The sequence below is a fragment of the Rhipicephalus sanguineus genome, chromosome 1 (genome assembly GCF_013339695.2).
Source record: "Rhipicephalus sanguineus isolate Rsan-2018 chromosome 1, BIME_Rsan_1.4, whole genome shotgun sequence".
Taxonomy (NCBI): domain Eukaryota; kingdom Metazoa; phylum Arthropoda; class Arachnida; order Ixodida; family Ixodidae; genus Rhipicephalus; species Rhipicephalus sanguineus.
Genome location: NC_051176.1, coordinates 296,078,143 through 296,099,073, shown reverse-complemented (window position 1 = coordinate 296,099,073; position 20,931 = coordinate 296,078,143). Strand labels below are relative to the sequence as shown.

General features: G+C 45.6%; 1 protein-coding gene across 1 annotated transcript in view; it reads left to right on the top strand.

The window, feature by feature from the left end:
- The window catches only part of LOC119379308 (attractin-like protein 1), a 94,070-nt gene that overhangs the window by 25,430 nt on the left and 47,709 nt on the right, over nt 1–20,931 (top strand). The window contains exons 6-9 of the mRNA XM_037648582.2: nt 2,341–2,434; nt 7,592–7,838; nt 13,809–13,989; nt 18,824–18,978. Coding sequence (XP_037504510.1) covers nt 2,341–2,434; nt 7,592–7,838; nt 13,809–13,989; nt 18,824–18,978 — 677 coding nt within the window. The remainder of the gene's footprint in view (nt 1–2,340; nt 2,435–7,591; nt 7,839–13,808; nt 13,990–18,823; nt 18,979–20,931) is intronic.

Here is a 20,931-nt window from a genome sequence, read left to right as displayed (position 1 = left end):
AGAAGAGCCAGCTGCCATCTGTGCATCAGAGGCCACCAAAAGAAACAAAAATAAGAAAAGAGCCCCTCCCACACCTAACTTCGTCCTGCAGGCAGGAGCTCACAGCTGGCCACCACATGAATGAGAGGGGAGATCCAGGACTCGTCCTGCCTCAGCAAGCCAGGGACCATAGCGAATATACCTCTGCACTACAAGCAGAAGCCATCATTGAAGGTGGTACAGCTTTGAAGAAGCAGCAGTAGTACACCATCTCTGCAGCAACAAAACATCAAGGAGAGGAAAGAAAAACAGCAGATGATGAACATTGTGCGAAGTGAGGGGGTCATCGAGCTATGACTGGGCCTTTTTTGTGGAGATCAACCAGGTGCATCTGGACACCAACAGCTGTTGCAGAGGGAAGCGGGGCCAAGTGCAGTTCAAAATCCAACACCAGCAGAGACTTTGAATGACAGGAAACCGAAAGGCCCCTGTTATAGCGACTGGTTCGTTGTTACCAGGGATGCATGAAGTAACAGTCGCGCGATTACATGTTAACCTGTTGTTGCTTGCAGTCGGGTGGCATAAGGTTTTAAGGAGGGAGGGGTGTTGGAAACAGCAGAATGGTGTTACTTCTACCCCGAGGCACGTGGTAGAAGTAACAGCATTCTTAACAGCTTTAACAGCACGTGGTAGAAGTAACAGCATGCTTGGAGGTATGCCAAATACCCTCGCCCAGCTTCCCACATAACCATTGTGAGTGACACTGACCGGTTCTCAGGGAGAGGAAGTCTCATAGGGGGCAGCCCTTGCCCAAGAAGGTTCGTGGAGACAACTGCGGGACACCAAAAGGAGCGGATGCGGTGAGATCAGAAGCATCCAAAACAGGAAACAGAACAGGATGACTAAGCCAGTGACCATTGTTGGAGGTTGTAGCACTGCAGCACAAGTGACCGCCTCAGCTTTTTGCTTCCCTGCCCCTGCATTCTCATCAAGCAACATCCCGGAAGCCAGGACACCTTTTTGAGAAGACCCAGGGAAGCGTTTGGTTTGTTTTGTTACTACTGTATGTGTCGTGTTCTGCACCCTCTATAACTGGTGTGCTTCCGAAGATCGGTGGCACTGAAGTGCCTGTCTTCACTGGGCAGCTAGACATTATCCACAGCACCTGAGTAGGACTTATACCGGGCAGAACCTGCTTACACCTTGATATGCTTGAAGTGCCTCTCTACATTGCATTCCCATTGCCAGGGCGTCTCCTCGTTTTCTAGCCGACTGGCCCATTGTGCATTTCCTGAAGTTATAGTAAATTGTGAGTGTGCACATTTGTTGTTTCCCTTTGTTTCCACAATGGACGCAACTGCAGTTAACAGCTGATGACCCTGCATTTAATGTTGAAATGTCTCTTACAAGTGAGATTGTTGACCAAGATTGAAGAATGACTTGTCCTTTACAACCAAATGTCTTCTACATCTGGTGTCTGCTACAAAAGAAGTCCAATTAATGGGAGATCGGGTGGCCAATTATGTGGGCGAACGATGCCTGTTATTAGTGCCCAATTGTCTGTCATACCAATACATCTTATAATAGGGCTCAGCTGTATTGAAATCTTGGTAGATAAACATACTTTATTATCATGCAGTTCAAGATACTAAACATGGTGTTCTGTTGACATGAAGTAATAAAAAGTGAAATATTTTTATATCAAGAATTTCGTTATATATTGAATTTTATTGTATATTGAGTTTTAATTGTGTAAACATTTAATGTTAATATTGATTTGTTGGTATTGTAGGTAAACCTTACTTGTGTGCAAATATGGTAGTAATGGTGCTGCACAACAAATGGAACTAGATTTGCTTTTTGCTCTAGTTTGAACAAAGTTGGTAATGAGTGGAAAGTGGCAAGCCAGCAACTTACATCCATCTCAAAATAAAGCTTCATAAAAGAGTGAACAATTGAAAACATGCACTTATTCGTACTGAAAAGGCCTGAACTTCCCTCTATGAATATTGAAAGTCATTCAAAAATGCTCATTTGCTTAGAATAAAGTGAATATGAGAGAAGCCAACTGGTTTAATAATAAGCTGAAGTATTTCAGTATTGCATCTTCCATATTCCACATGCATACTTGGGGAGGCAAATCAATCAATATTGCTGAAGCGTGGTAAGCTGGGCCATTTGGTAATGGTTTGTTGCAGAACAGTGCAAAATATTTTTGGTGTTTGGTTCTATTTTGCATTGTTCCGCAAACAATCAATATTGCCTGCCTGTTGTTAGACACCAAGTGTTTTGATTGATTTGCAGGCCTGTGCCTTGGTCACTTGGAATAAGGGTTGCTTATGGTGTGATGTGTCATTGCAGGTACGACTTCCTCACACGAAAGTGGCACACAGTGAAGCCAACAACCACAAGTGCACCAGCCAATCGCTATGGCCATTCAGTAGTAACATACAGGGTGCGTCCCTTATACCTCTGAACTTTGTATATTTGTTCCTGGTGCAAAATAACCTCTCTGTGCCTCTGTTGAACACTGTGCTGTTTGTTACTACTCTCATTAAAATAACTTACAAAAAGTGTGTAGGTGTCTTATAGTGCGCAGCAAGGTTGAAGCAGGTGTGAAGTGAAAAAAGGTCTATTCTATAGAGTTTCTTGCAGGACTTACTTGAGCGAACTCTGGTGCTAGTGTCTGCGAAAGCTGCAGGTGTGGTGGTTCAGCCAGCGTAGTAATGATAGGTAGCACATTGATTTTCCTTAACTTTCTCCTTCTGGCTGAACACGAGTTTGTGACTTTGCAGATTGATCGTATTAAAGAAAATATGGCACTATAAATGAAGCAATTCATAATAATTATGCACACACATAGGGACCAATTTTATTACCATGTTTATAATATTTTCAGAAATTTGAAAGACAATTGGTAATAAATTATGCCTCAAGAACTCCTGGAGTCAAGTTCTGTGCGAGGCGACACAGCACTGTCCCCCATGTCAATACTAATCTCACAGTAGACGACACGGCATCAAGGCACCGCCTGTCGCATTGCAGTTTGTGACAAAATAGGTGGGGTGTGGAGAGTGGGTAGTGATTCAAGACTATTCTGATGCTCAACACTCTTCAGCCAAAGGAGACTCCTTAATAGACTCCTTTTTTTTTCTTTTTTTTTTTTAAGTAAGAAAAAGCACCATTTCCTTTTCATTGTATAAGGCGATATTGGTCTGAGCCTATTTGACGTTCTTATTTTTTTCAAGTATATACCGTATTTTCTCACATATAACCTGCCCCTGCGTATAACCCTCACCTTTAACTACAAAAGGAAAAAAAAATATGCACATAACCACTGAATATAACCTGCACCCCTACTTTTTAAGCACATTTTTCCATTTTTTGGTGAGGGTTATATGTGAGAAAATACTGTATATCTTACAATGGAACGTTAGCTTGGAAAAGCATACACATTTTGCATCTTCATTACTTTTCTATATGCCATGCATTGCTGGGCAGGACAATATCTTGTTCTCTTAGAAACATATCAAACAAGTCCATGTAGGATCATAAATAAAATGTCCATGGTCCAATTTGTGCATGTATAACCTTCACAAGAGTAGTTGCTATCACTGTAGCATTTGGTATAGTCTGCAGCGTCACTGCTATCAGCATTTGCATTCTCATAGCAAGAATAAAATAACTACTGTCCACTGGCAGAGAGGCAACAACTAGGACATACTGTTGAATCTTTTTCAAGTCTCTCTGTTTATAGGCCTCCAAGTTCGCCACATTGCCTCTCTTATTCTTCAGAAGGATGACTGTTGGGTTAGTTGGTTTAAACTCTCGTATTTGTTTCTTTTATGCCTGTGTCTCAATATTTACACTAATTACTTCACTGTCTGTAGAGTGATTCTTGAAAATATAGTAATGAAATGTGGGCTGCCAATCTCTTCTTGTAATGGTGTGAGTCCATGTTTATAATGGTGTCAGGTCACTAGGAATTTGAAGAGCTTACCTTTGTCTTTTCAGGACTCATAACTACTGCTAAAGTTCATTAGAACGTATTTGTGGTCCATCCTTGAATAGTACAGGTGAAAGGCACACACTTTTGCAGTCGTGGTAGTCTTGTTCTCCTGGTTGCATGGGTGTGGCAAGCCTATTGAAAGTGCATGCATTGCAATACAAGAGCAACTGTGAAAGTCCTTGAAAATGAGCAATGCTGAAAGCTGCAAAGAAGAGCGTCGATTAAAATGCCCTGTCTCAGTCAAACCAATCGCAGCATTGTTTCCCAAGCACATACACAGTCAAAGAGCAAACGAGCAGGTGACTTCGTGGCATCAGCAGGCTTTGTCTGCTCATGAGTAACTGCTAGCAGTTCTTTTCAGATGGCTTGTGGTACATAAGTGGAGCAGTATTGAAGAATAATTATACAGTAGAACGCCGCTGCTACGTTCCTCACTGCTGCGTTTTCCCGGCTGTTACGTCGTTTTCCGCCGGTCCCGGCATAGCTCCCATAGGATGCAATGTATTATGAACCCCGCTGTTACGTCGTAACTGTCGGACCGTTCCCGTATGATACGTCGCGAAGTGCGCTCGGAGCCGACCGAGTGACTACCAAAGAGAGCGGCCATGGTGCATTTTCACGCAGCTTGGCCTCGTTTGACCGTGATATTAGCCGCATGAGAGGCGCAAGCAGCAGAATCTTTCAATTGATGCAAACAAAAGCATGGCCTTCGAGATTCAAATTGCAAAGATGGCGTCTATGACCTAACTGCTCGCGAAAGCAAGGCCTTCGAGATTGGCATTTACGATTGACAAAAGCATAGCCTTTGAGATTTGTACTGCACAAACATGGCGTCTATGACGTAATTGCTTGCGAAAGCAAGGCCTTCGAGATTGGCATTCACTTCTGCCATCGCGTTGGCGTAGACTCATCATCATCGTTATTTGTCGGAGAACGGGAGGAGTTCGAGCTGGTTGGAGCTCGCATGGTCGTGCTTGCGGTTCGCGGTCGGACTCGCCGCGCCGGTCGTGATTGCATGTGCTTAGTTCTTTCATGCCTACAGCTGTTGGTGTTAAAAAAAATCACATACGTTGATTACATTTCTGTGGATGAGGCCGTCCTAAGCCCCGCGTTTCTATCCATCGACTAGATCGCGGCTGAGCGCACCAATTTTCGTGCTGCTCGTAAGAATTGAAATGAAACAGTATGGAGAGCTGGGCGAGTTGGTTTGAGGACATTCTTGGAAACATTCTTTTGTGCGCGCGCCGAAATGTTTCCAAGAATTGAAATGAAATTCTGTACCACTAAATATTTTGTCGTTTTTCCTGTTTTTCGGCTCTTACGTTTCCCGTCTCTTACGTTTATTTCCTACGGTCCCTTCAAAAACGTATCAGCGGGGTTCTACTGTAGCTACATTATCCATCACACTTGCTGATAAGTACTAAATTTAGGAAAATTTACTAGGCACTGAGCACTACCTTAGTTTTTTTTTTTTTGCTTCTTTTATTGAAGACCATGTAAGCCATGCCTGAAGAATATGTTGCTTCAGGCATGTCCTTACATGCCTGAAGCAACAGGCATGTAAGGACATGCCTGCTTGCCCCCCGTGATGCCATTGGGCCACCGGGCATGGCATGGCATTGGGCACACTGGCATGGGTGGAGAATTAATTCTTGTTCTGTGATTGAACCCACATGCTACCTATCATTCTCAGAGGTTTAAATGCCAGTATTCCCTCTAGTAATTTTTGTTAAAAAATCTGGTGTCTTATCTGAGCAGTATGGAGACCAACATGTAGCCTTTTCTTTCTTGCTTCTGGGAATTAAAGCAGTTCTGCCTTTTCATCTGTATTGCTTGGAAAGGACAGATGTCAGTTTCATGACAAATTTAGTTCAGAATCAGCAAAGAGGAGCATTAATCAGTTTATACTGATAATTTAATTTATTTAAATTTAATTTTTGTTCATTCCATGGTAAGATCTTAACTACCGGATGAGGAAATGATGGCTTATTTGCCGTCATCACTCCCCTCGGCAGGCACACATTTGTTAAGAAGTGCGCTCACTGCCATGCTTGTCTGAGATTTTCCGGCAGCAGCACAATAACCAATTTTTCATCTCTGACGGCTGCACAGTAAGCAGTATGTGTATACGTGAGCAGAGGGTAAACAAGAGCGGGAAAAGTCCACGTCGTAGCCAATCCTGCACTATAACAAGAACATTATCGTCCATTACCATTGTTGATAGACATGCAGACCATTGCTCATCATGGACGTCTTTTCGGCTATTTGTAAAGGCTCTGTGCCACTTCAACACTTCCGATCTGCACATTGCGTCATTTTTACATACTTTCCTGCTCATATTGAACATATTTTTAGATGACATCCTCAGTTTAAAGCGTAACTTCACACTGTAGCGCTGTTCTGACATTTTCTCCATTCATGCTATAACACAACTACAAAATAGGCACGTGTTCAAGTAAGTACTACACTTGATTCATCTCTTCGGAACCAACTGAGCTTGCTGTTGTATGAAGCTGAAGGTTCACCCACCTTACCCCCCCCCCCCCCACACACATTTATTTCTCAATCAGGCTCATGTGTGCACAAATCCACGAATTGTCTTTTTACTTTCAGGGTAGACCCTGTCATTTCACTGGCAAGGTTGTTTTTAACTGCGTGCAAAGTCTTTTACACAGTTTTGAATATAAATAGATTGATTTTTTTCCTTTCAGTTGTGAGTGTTCGTTTTTGTATATAGTAAATTTTGCTAATTTACCTCGACAACACTGCATGCATTGTCTTCAAAGTCAAACAATCAATCGCTGATTTCAGCTTTTGTTTTTCACAAAGAAGGCAACACAACACGTGCTGCATGTGGCATTATTTGCCGACGTGTTTCAATTCCTCCGCACTGACAACACGCTTCTGTCTTTGCCCCACCATGGATTTGTGTTTCAATTCAAATGGCTAAAGTGCATGTCTTCACATGCAGTTTAACCACTTGAATTGAAACTAGCCATAGCATGATACTTAATAAAAATTCTGGAAATATATAGTACCACTTTTGAGGCATTTGTAGTGAAAGCAGGAATTCCGCACATTATTTTTTTTATTATGCATTCTTTACACCCATTGCTGGACTCGTGTCTAGTGTGCCATGGCACCTTTTGTGATTGAATGTCTTGAATGAGGTGCTAGTCTCGTGATTACCACCTATAGAGGCCCTTTGTGGAATGTGTGTACTACACTGATGTTTTGTGCCACACCTCAGAAATGCTATATAGTGGGAAAAATAGTGAGCAAGTTGAAACTGAGTCATTTTGATCAGTGCACATATAAACTTGGCCTTGGGTAAAAATTTATGAGCAGCTGCTCTCAATGTACTGATAGACACTGCTCGTGATGTGAGTTGTTGTGTACCAAGACTCAATTTCAAAATTCAAAAGCAGCCATGTAAGCTTGCAGTTATAATTTTGTTGAGTTTACTCTTAAATACAAAATTTCACGGGTATCATTGTGCTCATTGTAGCCAAATGTGGCCCCACTGTAACAGAGCCTTGTGCATACTTCCGGGTAGTGTGTTTTCACCTCCTAATGACATCCTTTGCAATATCTCCTCTGCAGGGTAAATTATACCTGTTTGGTGGCACATTGCGGGATGGCCGCACATCAAATGACTTATGGCGCTGGGATCCTGAGGAACTGCGATGGGCGCAGCTTTCACCACACCAGCCTGAGTGCCAGAATGAACTCTGCCCACCACTGACAGCATCAGGACACACTGCTGCCATTGTGGACAACACCATGGTGGTCATCTTTGGGCACAACCCCGACTACGGATACCTCAATGTTGTGCAGGAATATACCTTTGGTGAGTTTGATTGAGTTTGCGCTTATTCCTAATGTGCCAGTATCTGAAGTCATGGTAGAAAAGCCAGGACATGTTGAAATTAGAGCTGTGCAAATAGCAAAATTTTGGGTGCGAAGCGAATTCGAATATTTTTCGAATATTTCTTGAATATTTTTCTAATACTTCGAAGTGAAATTGCAGTTAGGGAGAATTCCTAAGCATATTCTTATGAGATAGCAACATGAAAGTGTTTCTTTTCGCTAGGTTGCTGAAGAACTGGAGGGGTGGGGTTTAATAGTTTTCTTATCAAGAATGAGGCAATGTAGAGGCCGAATTCTATTTATGTACATGATTTGGTGCAACCAAAGTGTTAACGACAACACTTTACACGTGATAGGCAAAGATGCCATTTCTTCAGCCTCTCCTCCTCTTTCAACTTCTGTGGAACCCCAACTGATGTGGCGGACAAGGGTGTGCTCCCTTCAAGTCCGGAGTTCCAAATCTGCCTCATAGACGTCGATATATAAGAACAGCTGAAATTTTGGATGCTAAAAAGCTTCGGCATCCGATTTTTTTGACTTCCTGCCCAAGTTTCAGGTCCAAAACAGCATTAATTGAGCCCCCACCTCTGCCACATCTTTCATCTCCATGTTGGAACCAGCGTTTTCTTGAGTTAATACATTTGCGACCGTAGCAGAGCTTGAAAGGCAGCTTTGCCGCAATGCCGGGGTGTGATGAGGTGAAGCATATAGAAAATCTAGGGACCACTTCCAATCGGACGTTGACTGTGTCTTGGCAAAGTTCGACCGTAACGGAGCTTGAAAGGCAGCTTTGCCGCAATGCCGGGGTGTAATGAGGTGAAGCATATCGAAAATCTAGGGACTACTTCCAATCGGACGTTGACTGTATTGGCGAAGTTCGACCGTAACGAAGCTTGAAAGGTAGCTTTGCCGCAATACTGAGGTGCGATGAGGTGAAGCATATTGAAAATCTAGGGACCACTTCTAATCGGAAGTTGACTGTCTCGGCAAAGTTCGACCGTAACGGAGCTTGAAAGGCAGCTTTGCCGCAATACCGGAGTGTGATGAGTTAGGCATACTGAAAATCTAGGGACCACTTCCAATCGGACGTTGACTGTGTCTTGGCATAGTTCGACTCTAACGGAACTTGAGAGGCAGCTTTGCTGCAATACCGGAGTGTGATGAGGTGAAGCATATTGAAAATCCAGGGACCACTTTCAATCGGTCGTTGACTGTCTCTTGGCAAAGTTCGACCATAACGGAGCTTGAAAGGCAGCTTTGCCGCCATACCGAGGTGTGATGAGGTGAAGCACACTAAAAGTCTAGGGACCACTTTCAATCGGACGTTGACCGTCTCTTGGCAAAGTTCGACCGTAACGGAGCTTGAAAGGCAGCTTTGCCGCAATACAAGAGTGTAATGAGGTGAAGCATATCGGAAATCTGAAGGGGTCACTTTCAATCGGACGTTGACTGTATTTGTTTTTGGGAAGTTCGAATAGTAAAATTCCAGTGCGAATCGAATCGAAGAGCAAACCCTATTCGAAAAATATTCGAAATTTCGAATATTCGCACACCCCTAGATGAAGTCCGTTTAATGCAATAAATGGTAGAGGACATACATGATGATAATTACTAAAGCAGAGACAGCTGGATGAGTTGGTGTGGTATCATTATTATTAAACAGCGCTATGTACACAGGCAGAGAAAAGAAGCAGCCTTCCTGTTGTTTCCTCCATAGAGTTTCCTATAAATACACTAGAGGGAACTCTGGCGCTAGTGTCTCTGGGAGCTGTAATGCATGGTGCTTCAGCCAGCATGGGAATGATGGGTAGTACACGGATTTGTCTAAACTTCGTTCTTTCGGCTTTGTTTGGCTCCCTGTGGCCTGGAGCCGCTTTGTCGCAAGACGAAGTTCAGCAAATGTTCAGCAGTTTCACTTCACCACCTTAACCTTTTTAGGCTCACCAATTCAAATCGGCTCACGAAGTTCACAACGATCCATTCTTTTATCCAAAACAAACACCAAAACACAACAATAAACGAAGCCGCAAGCATGAAGGTTAGGCAAATCCATGTATTACCGTATATTGCCGATTATAAGTCGACCCCCCAACTTGCAACTCCTTCTAGGGGAAAAAAAAGTTGACTCCGAACACAGCCTTATGCTGCAGCCATAGCTCACCAATAAGTTTTTCAGAAGAGGGAGTGATGCAAAGAAACATTTATTTGCCCGTGAAACATTGGTTACGACTCGTCGTCGCTTGAGAGAAGGACGCAGTCACGGTCATTGCCATCGTGTGAGCCACTGCTGCTGCTCGCCGTTGCAACGGGTGCCGGTGGTCGTGAACCCAATCTCGAACCGTCCCCTCAACGGCAGGGTATCGTCCAGACTTCGGTCCGCGAAAGGAACGGCGTGTAGCAGCGCACGTGAAGATCTTTGTCCTTTGTTTTCTCCATTCCCTCATGCACTTTTCCGACACATCAAACTTGCGCCCTGCTTCAAATTTGCTTTCCGACTCTGCGTAGAGGATCACCTGCCTCTTGAAAGCAGCGCTGTACTGTTGCCGGCGTAGTGGTGGCATCTTGGCGTCCGTTTGGCAGCGTCACAAAATGCGCACACCACTGCTTGCAACCGAAGCGAAATGCAGAAATGGCAAACAGGCATGAGCGCAAAAAGACGCAAAGACGCTTGTGGGTGCATGTGACTGGTCATGAGGTTTAGTTCCCCGCGAAGTGTTGCCAGCCCACACGGATGCCGATGGTTTAACGAATCGTTTCTGTTGTATGAAAACAAAACTGCAGGGCGCATTGCAAGGTAAACTCCTCTTTATTCATAGAGTATCGTTCGCCCTCTATCAAAGGTTTGAAATGCTGCTTTCGAGACCGTGTTTCCCAAGCAGTTAGCATTAATGCCGCGCGGCGGTGATTTTGAAACGCGCTCCGTAGTTTCGCCTCGTGTGGTTTCGCTATAGTTTCGCGATCGTCGTGGCAGAACGCAAAAATGTCCGGCTCCGGAAGCGGCGCGCCCGCGTTAGGAGATAGCTGTTGCCGCGACTCCGCTGCCTCTGCGGCTGATGTTATCGATGCGTCGAATAGCAGGAAATCCGAGGACGACGACCTTTCGTCGGACCCCACAGACAAGTCGACTTTACGATTCCGCGTATAGGTCGACTCCGATTATAGGTCAACCCCCGAACTTTGGAAGGTCATTTTATGAAAAAAAAAAACGTCGACTTATAATCGGCAATATACGGTAACCATCATTCCCATGGTGGCTGAACGATCACAGCGCCAGAGTTCTCTCTAGATAATTGTAGGAAACTCTATGGTTTTCACCTTTTCACTGTCTGCATTCCTGGTACTGTTTAATAATGATGATTATTATTGCTGAGCTCCATTTTGTTCATGGCCTTGGTGGCCACATTGCAAAGTTCGTGTTAAAGAACCCGGAGTTCATGGTAAAGGACCCACTAATTTGCAAGGTTATACAGTGAAACCTCGTTAATACGTACCTGCCGGGAACGCGGCGTAACTACGCACTAAACGGTAGTACGCATTAAACACCAAGTACAAATTTGCATCTCCTAGCGTACGCCATCGCCGCCAGCAAATAAATAGAGTGCCACAGCAAATATTGCCTAAAGTATCCACCGCAAAGCCTTTTCTTTCTTTTTGCCAAAGTGGTGAAAAGATCCTGCCACACTCGCACGACCGCCCGATAGCGCGTAGTGGCGACGCCGAAGAACATTTCGAAGCTATTGCAGGGTCCGGGATACGCGGTCAACGCAGTGACCGACGTAGCGACAGAACGGACAGTGTCTGCTTTCCGCGGTATATGTGCGTGCGTCTAACCGCGATCTGCTACTAAACGAAAACTGACACAGTTCCAGTGAAACGCGGTACGGCCGCGTGGCGCCGATCGTCTCCCGGCTAGTTGCGTGCAGCGCGTCGCCTACTCGGCTCACGCCGTCACTACCGGGCCGCTTGCTGTGCCGCACGCGCGCATTTATCGTGGGAATGTTGTTCGTAACCACTTCGCTCCAGATCGTGCACAGATGCGGCGAGTAGCTTGTTCGGTTAACGCAGCGATGACGAGCTTCATGCAAGCGATGCGCACTCCGCGATGCTCTATCGGTCCTGGCAGCGGACGGAGGCGCTTTGGGTGGTCGCCTAATAAAAGCGTGCAGTATGGTTACAACTGCGCTACGCTTGCTTTATCGTACACGTGCGTTTAGTGTGATAGCGTCAATGCAGCGAGGTTTCTCGGAGCCCGCGACCCGCAACGCTAACTACGCAACAGCGATCTGCTTTCGCTTCTACAAAGCGGTGCGCGCCTGATGACGGCTTAGTAGCGTTTGCTGTCGGGCTAGTTGGTACATGGCTGAAGTTCTTCGTCCCTGCCCGAGCATTTGTGCCATTAATTCAACTTCAGCCTTGAAGACGGCCGCGCACAACGAAGCGGCAGTGATCGGCGGCCCAGCGCGTTCAGGTTGTCGCCTAATAAAAGCATGCAGTAGGCTTAAAAAGTAGCGCTGCGCCGCACGCGTGCCCGAGCAGATAGCTGAAGATACTTATTGTGATAAGGTTGTCGGCGATAAGTCATGTCGGCGCATTCGTCGGTGGCCGCCACCTCGCCTTCGTTCTTTCCCGATGCTTAACCGCAAAGGTGTCGCCGCAATCGCGCGGAAGTCGGAATCGGGGATCGACTGATCTGCGCACTTCTCAAAAAGGCGGAAGACCTTTGGCGGCACATTCTGGCATCGGGAAGTTGAGCGGCGCAGTAAAATATTATGGCACAAAAAGTTATCGCGGTACGCAGGGTACGCACTAACCGGTAGGCATAGGGCGAACCACTACGGCTTAAACGGTCAGCGAATGCATTGGGCTCTATGGGACTCGGTCGGGGATTCGTCGCAACTACGTTTTAACCGTTAGTACGTTTAAAGCGGGTACGTATTAACGAGGTTTGACTGTACCTCCTAAGGATTGGCATTTGCAGCAGCTTCTTCATGAATCTGGCAACCACAATGACCGCATGCCGAGCCAGCTGCTGCATCATATGCAGCAACTACTGGGCACAGCAGTAGATGATCTAGACAGTGTGCTTCTCCATCTCCAGATTATTTCCCTGAAGATCAGAACGGTCATGGATTTTTAAGGGAGAAGGACCTAGCCAAGCTAGCTGAGTTAGCTGACAAGCTTCTGTCGCAGGCTCCCACATCCATTGCAGACATCACAAAGAAACCTCAAACGGAGCAGCTTCAAGAGATGGGGACAAAATCTCGCACCTAGCAGACTCTGGGAATGCTGCAGACTGTGTCGCACTCGGCAGGCTAGCATGCTATGCAGTCACCTTCCAAGCACCAAAACCTATGCTGATACCATAGCAAGTTTGGTAATGTCACATTCTAGCGAAGTTTACTGCATCGAAAGCTCTCAGAAAACGCCCCAAGGAAGAATTGAGGGTGACCAGTGCCTCTACTCTGCCATGTCGTCATTCCTCCATCATCTTGCTAACTGACTTCAACAGTGACCTGCGCATCTTCGTTGACAGGGGTGTTGATGGGAGAGTGATCCCAGCACTGCCGTCAGACCTCAAGCTCCCAAATGTGATGCCTCTGCATGCGGTGAACAATGTGACCATCGCTGCTTATGGAAACCGCTCACTAACAATCAGTTTAAGCCTATGGGGAACATTGTGCTTGATTTCCGTAGTGACCAGTGTGATGTTCACCATCCGTGGTGTGGACTTTTTGTGCCATTTTGGTCTGAGGTTGATAGCAAAGAGCATAACTAAAGGGCTGAAATCTAGTTTAATATCATTGCCATGACTGCCTCATACTGTCATGCAATATGACATGCTGTGATAGCATATTGATGAAGAATGAATATTTCTGCAACTCTAACATGGTGCACCCTTAGCCTTGCATGATCCCACATGTCAGTTACTTTCGTGTCGTTGTTTGTGTAGGTACCAACAAGTGGGAGATTGTGCAAGTGAAAGGAGCCATTGTAAAAGGTGGCTATGGTCACTCAAGTGTTTATGATCCTGTCAGGCACCAGATCTTAGTGTTTGGGGGTTACCACTCACAGACAACTACAGGTGTTGTTGTGGATTACCTCTACTCCTACCAGCCTCATGACCGTACCTGGTGAGTGCATCAAGTCCTGCTTAGCCTTTGCAATGCAACTGGGCTTTCAAGTGCTCTTCCTGCAGTAATGCTGCTTGAGTATGTCCAATTAAAAACCTTCAATGTGCACAGATATAATAGCAAACAGCATGCCATTTTCATGAAAGTTTGCAACGTTGTTTGGCATAGTTATTAGAGAAAATTGTTGGTGACCATATTAGTTTGCAGGATGTGGCAGGTTTTAAAAGAAGTTCAGTGATGCTATTGCTGCGCCAATTGCATCAAACTGCACCAAAATGTGAACCTTGCTACATCCTGCTACATTTCTTCAAAATATGGTGTATCTGCATTCACCTTGTGCTGAAGGCTATGCTCAACTGATTGTGCGCAGCTTATCAATGCATCATCAAAAAAGCATCACGTGAACTTCCACATTCATGGGGCACACACTAATCCAAGTCAAGGAAAATTAAATTGTGCTGCTGCTTTGGCAATAGTGATAAGGCTATGCTTTCAAAATCAACACGCTCTTATTTACAGTATAAATCAGCAGTGGTGACTTTCATTTTGCACGAATTTAGTGCAGGAGCTACAGTTCTTGTCATCTCATAATTGATTACCGCTTCATGACTTCGTACTGCTGCAACTTTGCATAACCTTGCATCTGGCACCGCACCGCCATCGTGCAAGACCTGCATTTAATTCTGCAACATACACTTTCCATTATCCCGCGGACATCCGAATTATATTTTCGCCATTTACCTGGTTGTCAATAGATCATCCGTTCATGGTATATATCTGCCGACTTTGGTGCCAGTGTTCGGGTCTTAGTAGTAGCACTCATAATTTTCTGCAGCTTGCACCACATCTGTGACATTATGTACACATTGCAGTTAGTCAAAACGAAATTACTGCTTGCTGCAGCCACTGCGGACCAAACTGCATGGTCGCTATCGACGCAGAAGTGTGTTGTTGATGCAATTATCAATGGCAATCATGGCAGTTCTTAAAGAATGTAGCCAACTCATACAGGGTCAAAGTGAAACTACTGTTTGCCATAACTGCTGCCAACGAAATCATGGTCTCTGCCTATGTGATCATGGATAGCGATAATGCGGTCTTGAAGGCATGTGGTCATCTTGGTGTCATGTGCTGCATTAAATGGTGGAGAAAATGCTATAAATGTGTAAGTAAGCCCAAAGCATTTTGCTATTCCTGTTCCCATGTGGTTCCTGCTGATGATTATGTAGGTGTGAAGAAAAAAAAAGAAGAACCATTTCTGTGCCTTACTGTTTTTGTGCCAATCTCCTACAAGGCAAGAGTGCTGGCGCAGTACTCGGCTGCTTCGAAAAGCTAGATACAGTAGACTCTCGATAATTCAAACTTGAGGGGACCTCAGGATTTTATTTGAATTATCAGAAGTTTGAATTATCAGAAGTTCTTATAAATATGACTCAGGGCAACACACCAACTAACACTGCGATGTTTATTGTTTCTCAGTGCCGCAGCAACATCATAGACTGCTCTGCATAATTGCCAGTAAAATGTTTAGACATCAGCGATAATACTGGTACTTTTTATTATACAAGGCACGCATGGGTGTGTAATTAAGGGACTAAATGTGTTGCGTCCCATGACAGTTGCTAGCCCCTTTTAATTCTTGGGACGCTTTCTCACATGGCATACTGCAGAGAAAGTGACTTTGAGAAATGTTTGGCATGCAATAGATCAAGGCCAGACTGTAGTTTTTTTTTTTTCCTCGGTCAGCACAAAATTATTGCTGTGCAAGGTCCGGCTAGTTTGGCCGTTTTGTAGGCAGGCAATCAGCTTTATTTGCACGTGTTAGTAGCAGAAAAACGTGAATGTTCAGCTAGAAGCAACAAAGGCAGCAGATATTTCCAGACATGGGACAAGCAAAAAGTTTGAATTAACCGAATTTGTGCAGTGAGGCAGTTTGAATTAAGCAGCTTTAAAATACATTGAAAACCTAGTGGGCCAACCAAAAATTTAAGATTTGTTTGAATTAACCAAAAGTTTGAATTATCAAGAGTCTACTGTAGGTTACATTTACCATTCCTGAACACCTAAGATGTTTTATGCTCAGTATCTTCAATCCCAGAGACCATCTTTCCATATTGAGGAGCCCGCGTTGACACCCTAACCACATGACGCCCTAATATCTACTTTTTTCCCGGCACAAATACTGAGGATAGCGAAAGAACGCTTCACATGGATACATTAATTAGGTCTGACTTTGCATATCCTGAGAAGGCCAAATTACCCGTGTCAACTGAATTGTCAGTCTGCAGAAAGCAACTGCGTTTATTTTCATGATCAACACTTCTTGCGCAAAATTTTCTCAGACAACGGACGAAACAGACACTGACAAAATTTTGCGCAAGAAGTGTTGATCATGGAGTACCAACTAGCTCGAACCCACACCTTGTTATGTTGCGTTTATTTATTGTACAGTAGAATCTCGATGATACGATCACGGCTAATACGAATTTCGGGATGATACGAATTTTTCTGTGGTCCCGGCCAAGGCCCATTAATTTACAACGTGCTTGAGTACGGTTGTTACGAACTGATTTTTGACCCGCGTCGTTTGATACGAATAAACGCCGCCCCACCCAACGCAACGTTGGCCCCACCGACGGCCGCGGAAGATAGCAGCGTGCACTTACGGCGCTGGAATGCGTGCGGCGCCGCCGGTTTGGCACGTTGCCAGCGCCGCCGGCGAGCAGCGCGCGACAGCCTCCAAGATCTGCGTGTATCGGAGGCCGGAGTGTGCCTTTTGCTTTCTCTTGAAGATTACAGATGGCGCTGGCCACGTTTTTTTTTTTTCTTGGTGCGGAGGCAGGCCGGCAGGCGGAGACGCCGGAGAGGGAGAGGCACGGCCCGCGGGAGCTTCTTTCTTCTATGCGTGCCGTCGGACAGAGTGGTTGTGGTTGCTGTGCTCGAGCCCGCGTTCTTGCTTTGTTGTGATAGTGCCTTTTTTGCCGAGTGGCAGCAAGCTATGTCTCGCAAGCGGAAAGCCCTCTCCTTTAAGGAGAAACTGGACATTCTTCGAAAGGTCGATGAGGATCCCAAAAGAAAACGCACGGAGTTGGCTAAGGAGCTAGGCCTCGCAACGTCGACATTAAGCACAATTGTTGGACAGCGGGACTCAATAATGAAGAATGTGCTTTCATTTAACGTCAACGCGAGGCAAGCGAAGACAGCCCAACACGTGAAGCTTGAAGAAGCTCTTCTGACCTGGTTTAAGGAGGTTACTGCAGCTGGTGTGAACATCGATGGCAAAGTGTTGCGTGAGAAAGCCGACGAGATCGCACTTGCTCTGCGCATCGACGGATTTCAGGCCTCAGGTGGGTGGCTGCACCGTTTCAAGACGAGACACGGTCTCGTTTACAAAAGCGTCTGTGGGGAAGCGAAGAAGGCTGACGAGACCGTTGTTAGCGACTGGCTCGCGAAGCTGCAGTCACTCATCTCTGGGTATGAGCCTCGTGATGTTTTTAACGCAGACGAGGCTGGCCTGTTTTTTAACCTTCAGCCTGAGAAGAGCCTTTGCTTAAAAGGCGAAGCGTGCCAAGGAGGCAAGAAAAGCAAAGAGCGAATAACGGTGCTTTTGTGCTGTAACGCCGACGGGTCGGAGAAACTTAAGCTGACGGTAATTGGCAAATCCCAAAAGCCTCGGTGTTTCAAGCGCGAGAGCCATTTGCCGTGCGTCTATCGCGCAAACAAAAAGGCGTGGATGACGGCGGCCCTGTTCGAAGAATTTCTGTCGCTCCTTGACAGAAGGATGGCCTGCAAGAATCGGAAGATTGTTTTGATTCTTGACCAGTGCGCCGCCCACCCGAGGCAAGTAACGCTCCAAAACGTCAAACTGATCTTTTTGCCCGCGAACACGACGACGCACCTGCAACCGCTTGACGCTGGAATAATAAAAAACCTCAAGCATCATTTCAAGGGCCTTCTTGTGCGCCGCCTACTTGCCAATATTGACAGAAAACACGAAGGCGACCTGCGAATAAGCCTCCTGGACGCCATCCATTTTATCGCTATGGCTTGGGATCGAGTAACGCCGACTACCATAGCAAACTGCTTTGCGAAATGCGGCTTCTTCAGGAGTTCCGAAGAGGTGCCCTCAGAGCAGGAAGAGCCAATTGACGGTTGGGAACTGCTTGATGCTGGGTGTACAGCTGAAGACTTCTGCACGGCGGATGACAACCTCGCCACTTGTGGTGCGCGCACGGTGGAGGATATTGTTGAGGAGGCCACATGCGAGGTTGCCGATTCCAGCGATGATGGCGACAACATAGACGAGGGCGATGGTGAAGGACCACCACCGGCGGCTGAAACGCTGCACGCGCTCGACGTCCTGAGGCGTGCTATGGCCGCTGATGAAATCAGCGACGACACGTGCACGCGTTTTTACGGATTTCAAAGAAGTCTGCTGAGTGACTTCGCGAAAAAAAAGAAGCAGAAAGACATTAGAGATTTTTTCTGCAAGAAATAAATGTTTTTTTTATGTGTTCCTAAAAATGAGTTTGCCTCTGACTGTTAATATAGCTAGTTTTACATGTGTTTCGGTGATACGAATTTCGGCTAATACGAATATTTTTCGTGACCCCGCGGGATTCGTATCATTGAGATTCTACTGTATTCACTATTATTGCACCATTTTGATTGCACTTGAAGCATGCTTGCTCACACTTGATGACCAATTTGGAGTTATTGTTCGCAGCAGAAGCCTGTGACATATACATAAGAATAAATTTTCTATGTTATCTAATTAGAGCAGGATAGTGAACACCTTTTTTGAACTCTGTGCTTTGTGCTCCTCTCATTTCAGGACACTCTTGGCACCGAGTGCCTCTCATCGCTACCTGCACAGTGCAGTACTTCTGCATAGAATGATGCTTGTATTTGGTGGCAACACCCACAATGACACAGCCTTTAGCACGGGTGACAAATGCTTCTCCGCTGACCTTCTTGCCTATGACATAGGTAAGTTGTGACACTATTACCAGTTGTATTGTGGCATACCTGTCAACTCTTCCAAATCTGTTAGCAAGTTTTGCAAAAAGTTAATTCTGTTTGGTGGGAAATTGTTCGTTGGCTTCCAAACATAATTTTGAGGTCTAATTTCAAAGGGCATCATTGCTGTCCTTTGCGTGAATGATGCGTGAATAAACATTGCATGTTTATTCACGCATCGTTCCTGAAGCAGCTGAAATCTCCAATGGCAGTGTCGCTGAAGAAGTCACTGTGATCTGAATACTGTGTGTTGCTTGTCCGTGCTTTTATAAGTTTGCTGCTGCCTGTGTTCTGCATACAAAGGTAAACAATCATTGATGGGCTCATATATCCGACAAAATGTGTGTGTTGAGGGCTGTCTTTGGAAAAAAGTGCCTGCTATTTCTGCTTACCGCCATTCTGGTGTTGTGTAAGTGGAAGTTTTACAAATTTTAAACATTGCAAGTATGTCTTTAATAGAGCAAATGATGCAGCAGTTGCATAGGTAGCCTGATAAACTTAAGGGAGCTTAATTTTCTTAATGTTACGTATTTAAAGAAAATTGTATATGGCAAATAAAGACAGGCACAAAATACTGTTTCTTTGTATTTTATGCATTTATGTGCATCCAAATCAACAAGAGTAGCTTATACTCCATCTCAGCACTACCGTTCAACACTACCAAGGCTACGGAGTGTAAGCAAGCAACACGCTTGCGCAGCAAAACATAGTTCCCGATATAATTACCTTACAATTGGCAGAGTTGAGACATTTGCACTTGTTTGGCACGTGTTACGTCACATCGATGAGTGATATGTTTATCCTTCTTCGCATTTATGTTGTGTGCCTTTAATTTCTTTATCATTAACCGCTGGTAACTGTGTTTACAAATCAACATGGCAGTGCCCATGCAGACGCGACCGCCCGCTTCAATCCGAGACGTGACCGCCCGCTTCAATCCGAACTTGCGCTTGCTATTCGCCCACTTCTCTGGCAGCAACAAATAAATAGTGAAATGAGCCATCGCTTTGTGCCATCTCATGCTGAGGACCAAACATCAGGTACATTTTGTCATTATTTGCGAGATCACCTGTTTGTTTAGCCTCGCTTGCTAAGCCTAACATGCCAGAATTTGATAATGGTTCTTGGAATTAGTGCAATATAGCCACGGTTACATTGCTGTCGAAGCATCAGCACATAAATCTAAAACAAATACATGCATCAGTTTGTAACTTACGGGTCATACAGCGCACGATGGCGAGTTGATAAACTCGAAATGGAGGGCACCAGCTGCGATGGGTGCAGCCTTTCTTTTTTTTTCGGCAGTGCCGTCTGTTCGCTTTACTCGCCCTATGCATGCAAGCAGATGCCAGGGAGGCGCCGAGCAGACGACGCAACGCGGATGAATACATGTGGAGGGGCTAATCGCCCTTCCTATTGGCTAAGAATACCTGTAGCCTTCACAGTGCTGAAGGGAACTGCCGAGATGGAGTATACTAGTTCATCAATGCTAGCTAAGCCATTTGGTTGTCAATAAGTGCTGATTCATTGTTGTCTAAAGTAAGCACTCTGCACCTTGCTTGCTTTTGTAGCGTTAGCTACACTGGCCTAGCCGAGCCAGTTTCGCGTGGATCCTCAAGAGCCATGCTGCGCATGCGTGAGGATCAATGATGTCACTCACCGGAGCCGGCAGCTCCCGCGCACTCTGCCGCCGCCGCCAGTCTGCGCTTTCCAGAGGAGTGACGTCGTAGCCTTGGCAGATGCATATGCGCCAGCGCGCGCGCAGCTATTTGCCTTCGCTGTGCAGTCGCCGTCTGGCACTGCGCTGGAGCCGCTTGATAGCGCCTCTGACTGCCGTTTGCCAGTGTGGTATAGCCATGGAGAAGGAGAGCGCAAATGCTGCTCAACGGTGCAGAAGAGCGGAAAAGCTTAACTCATCGGATA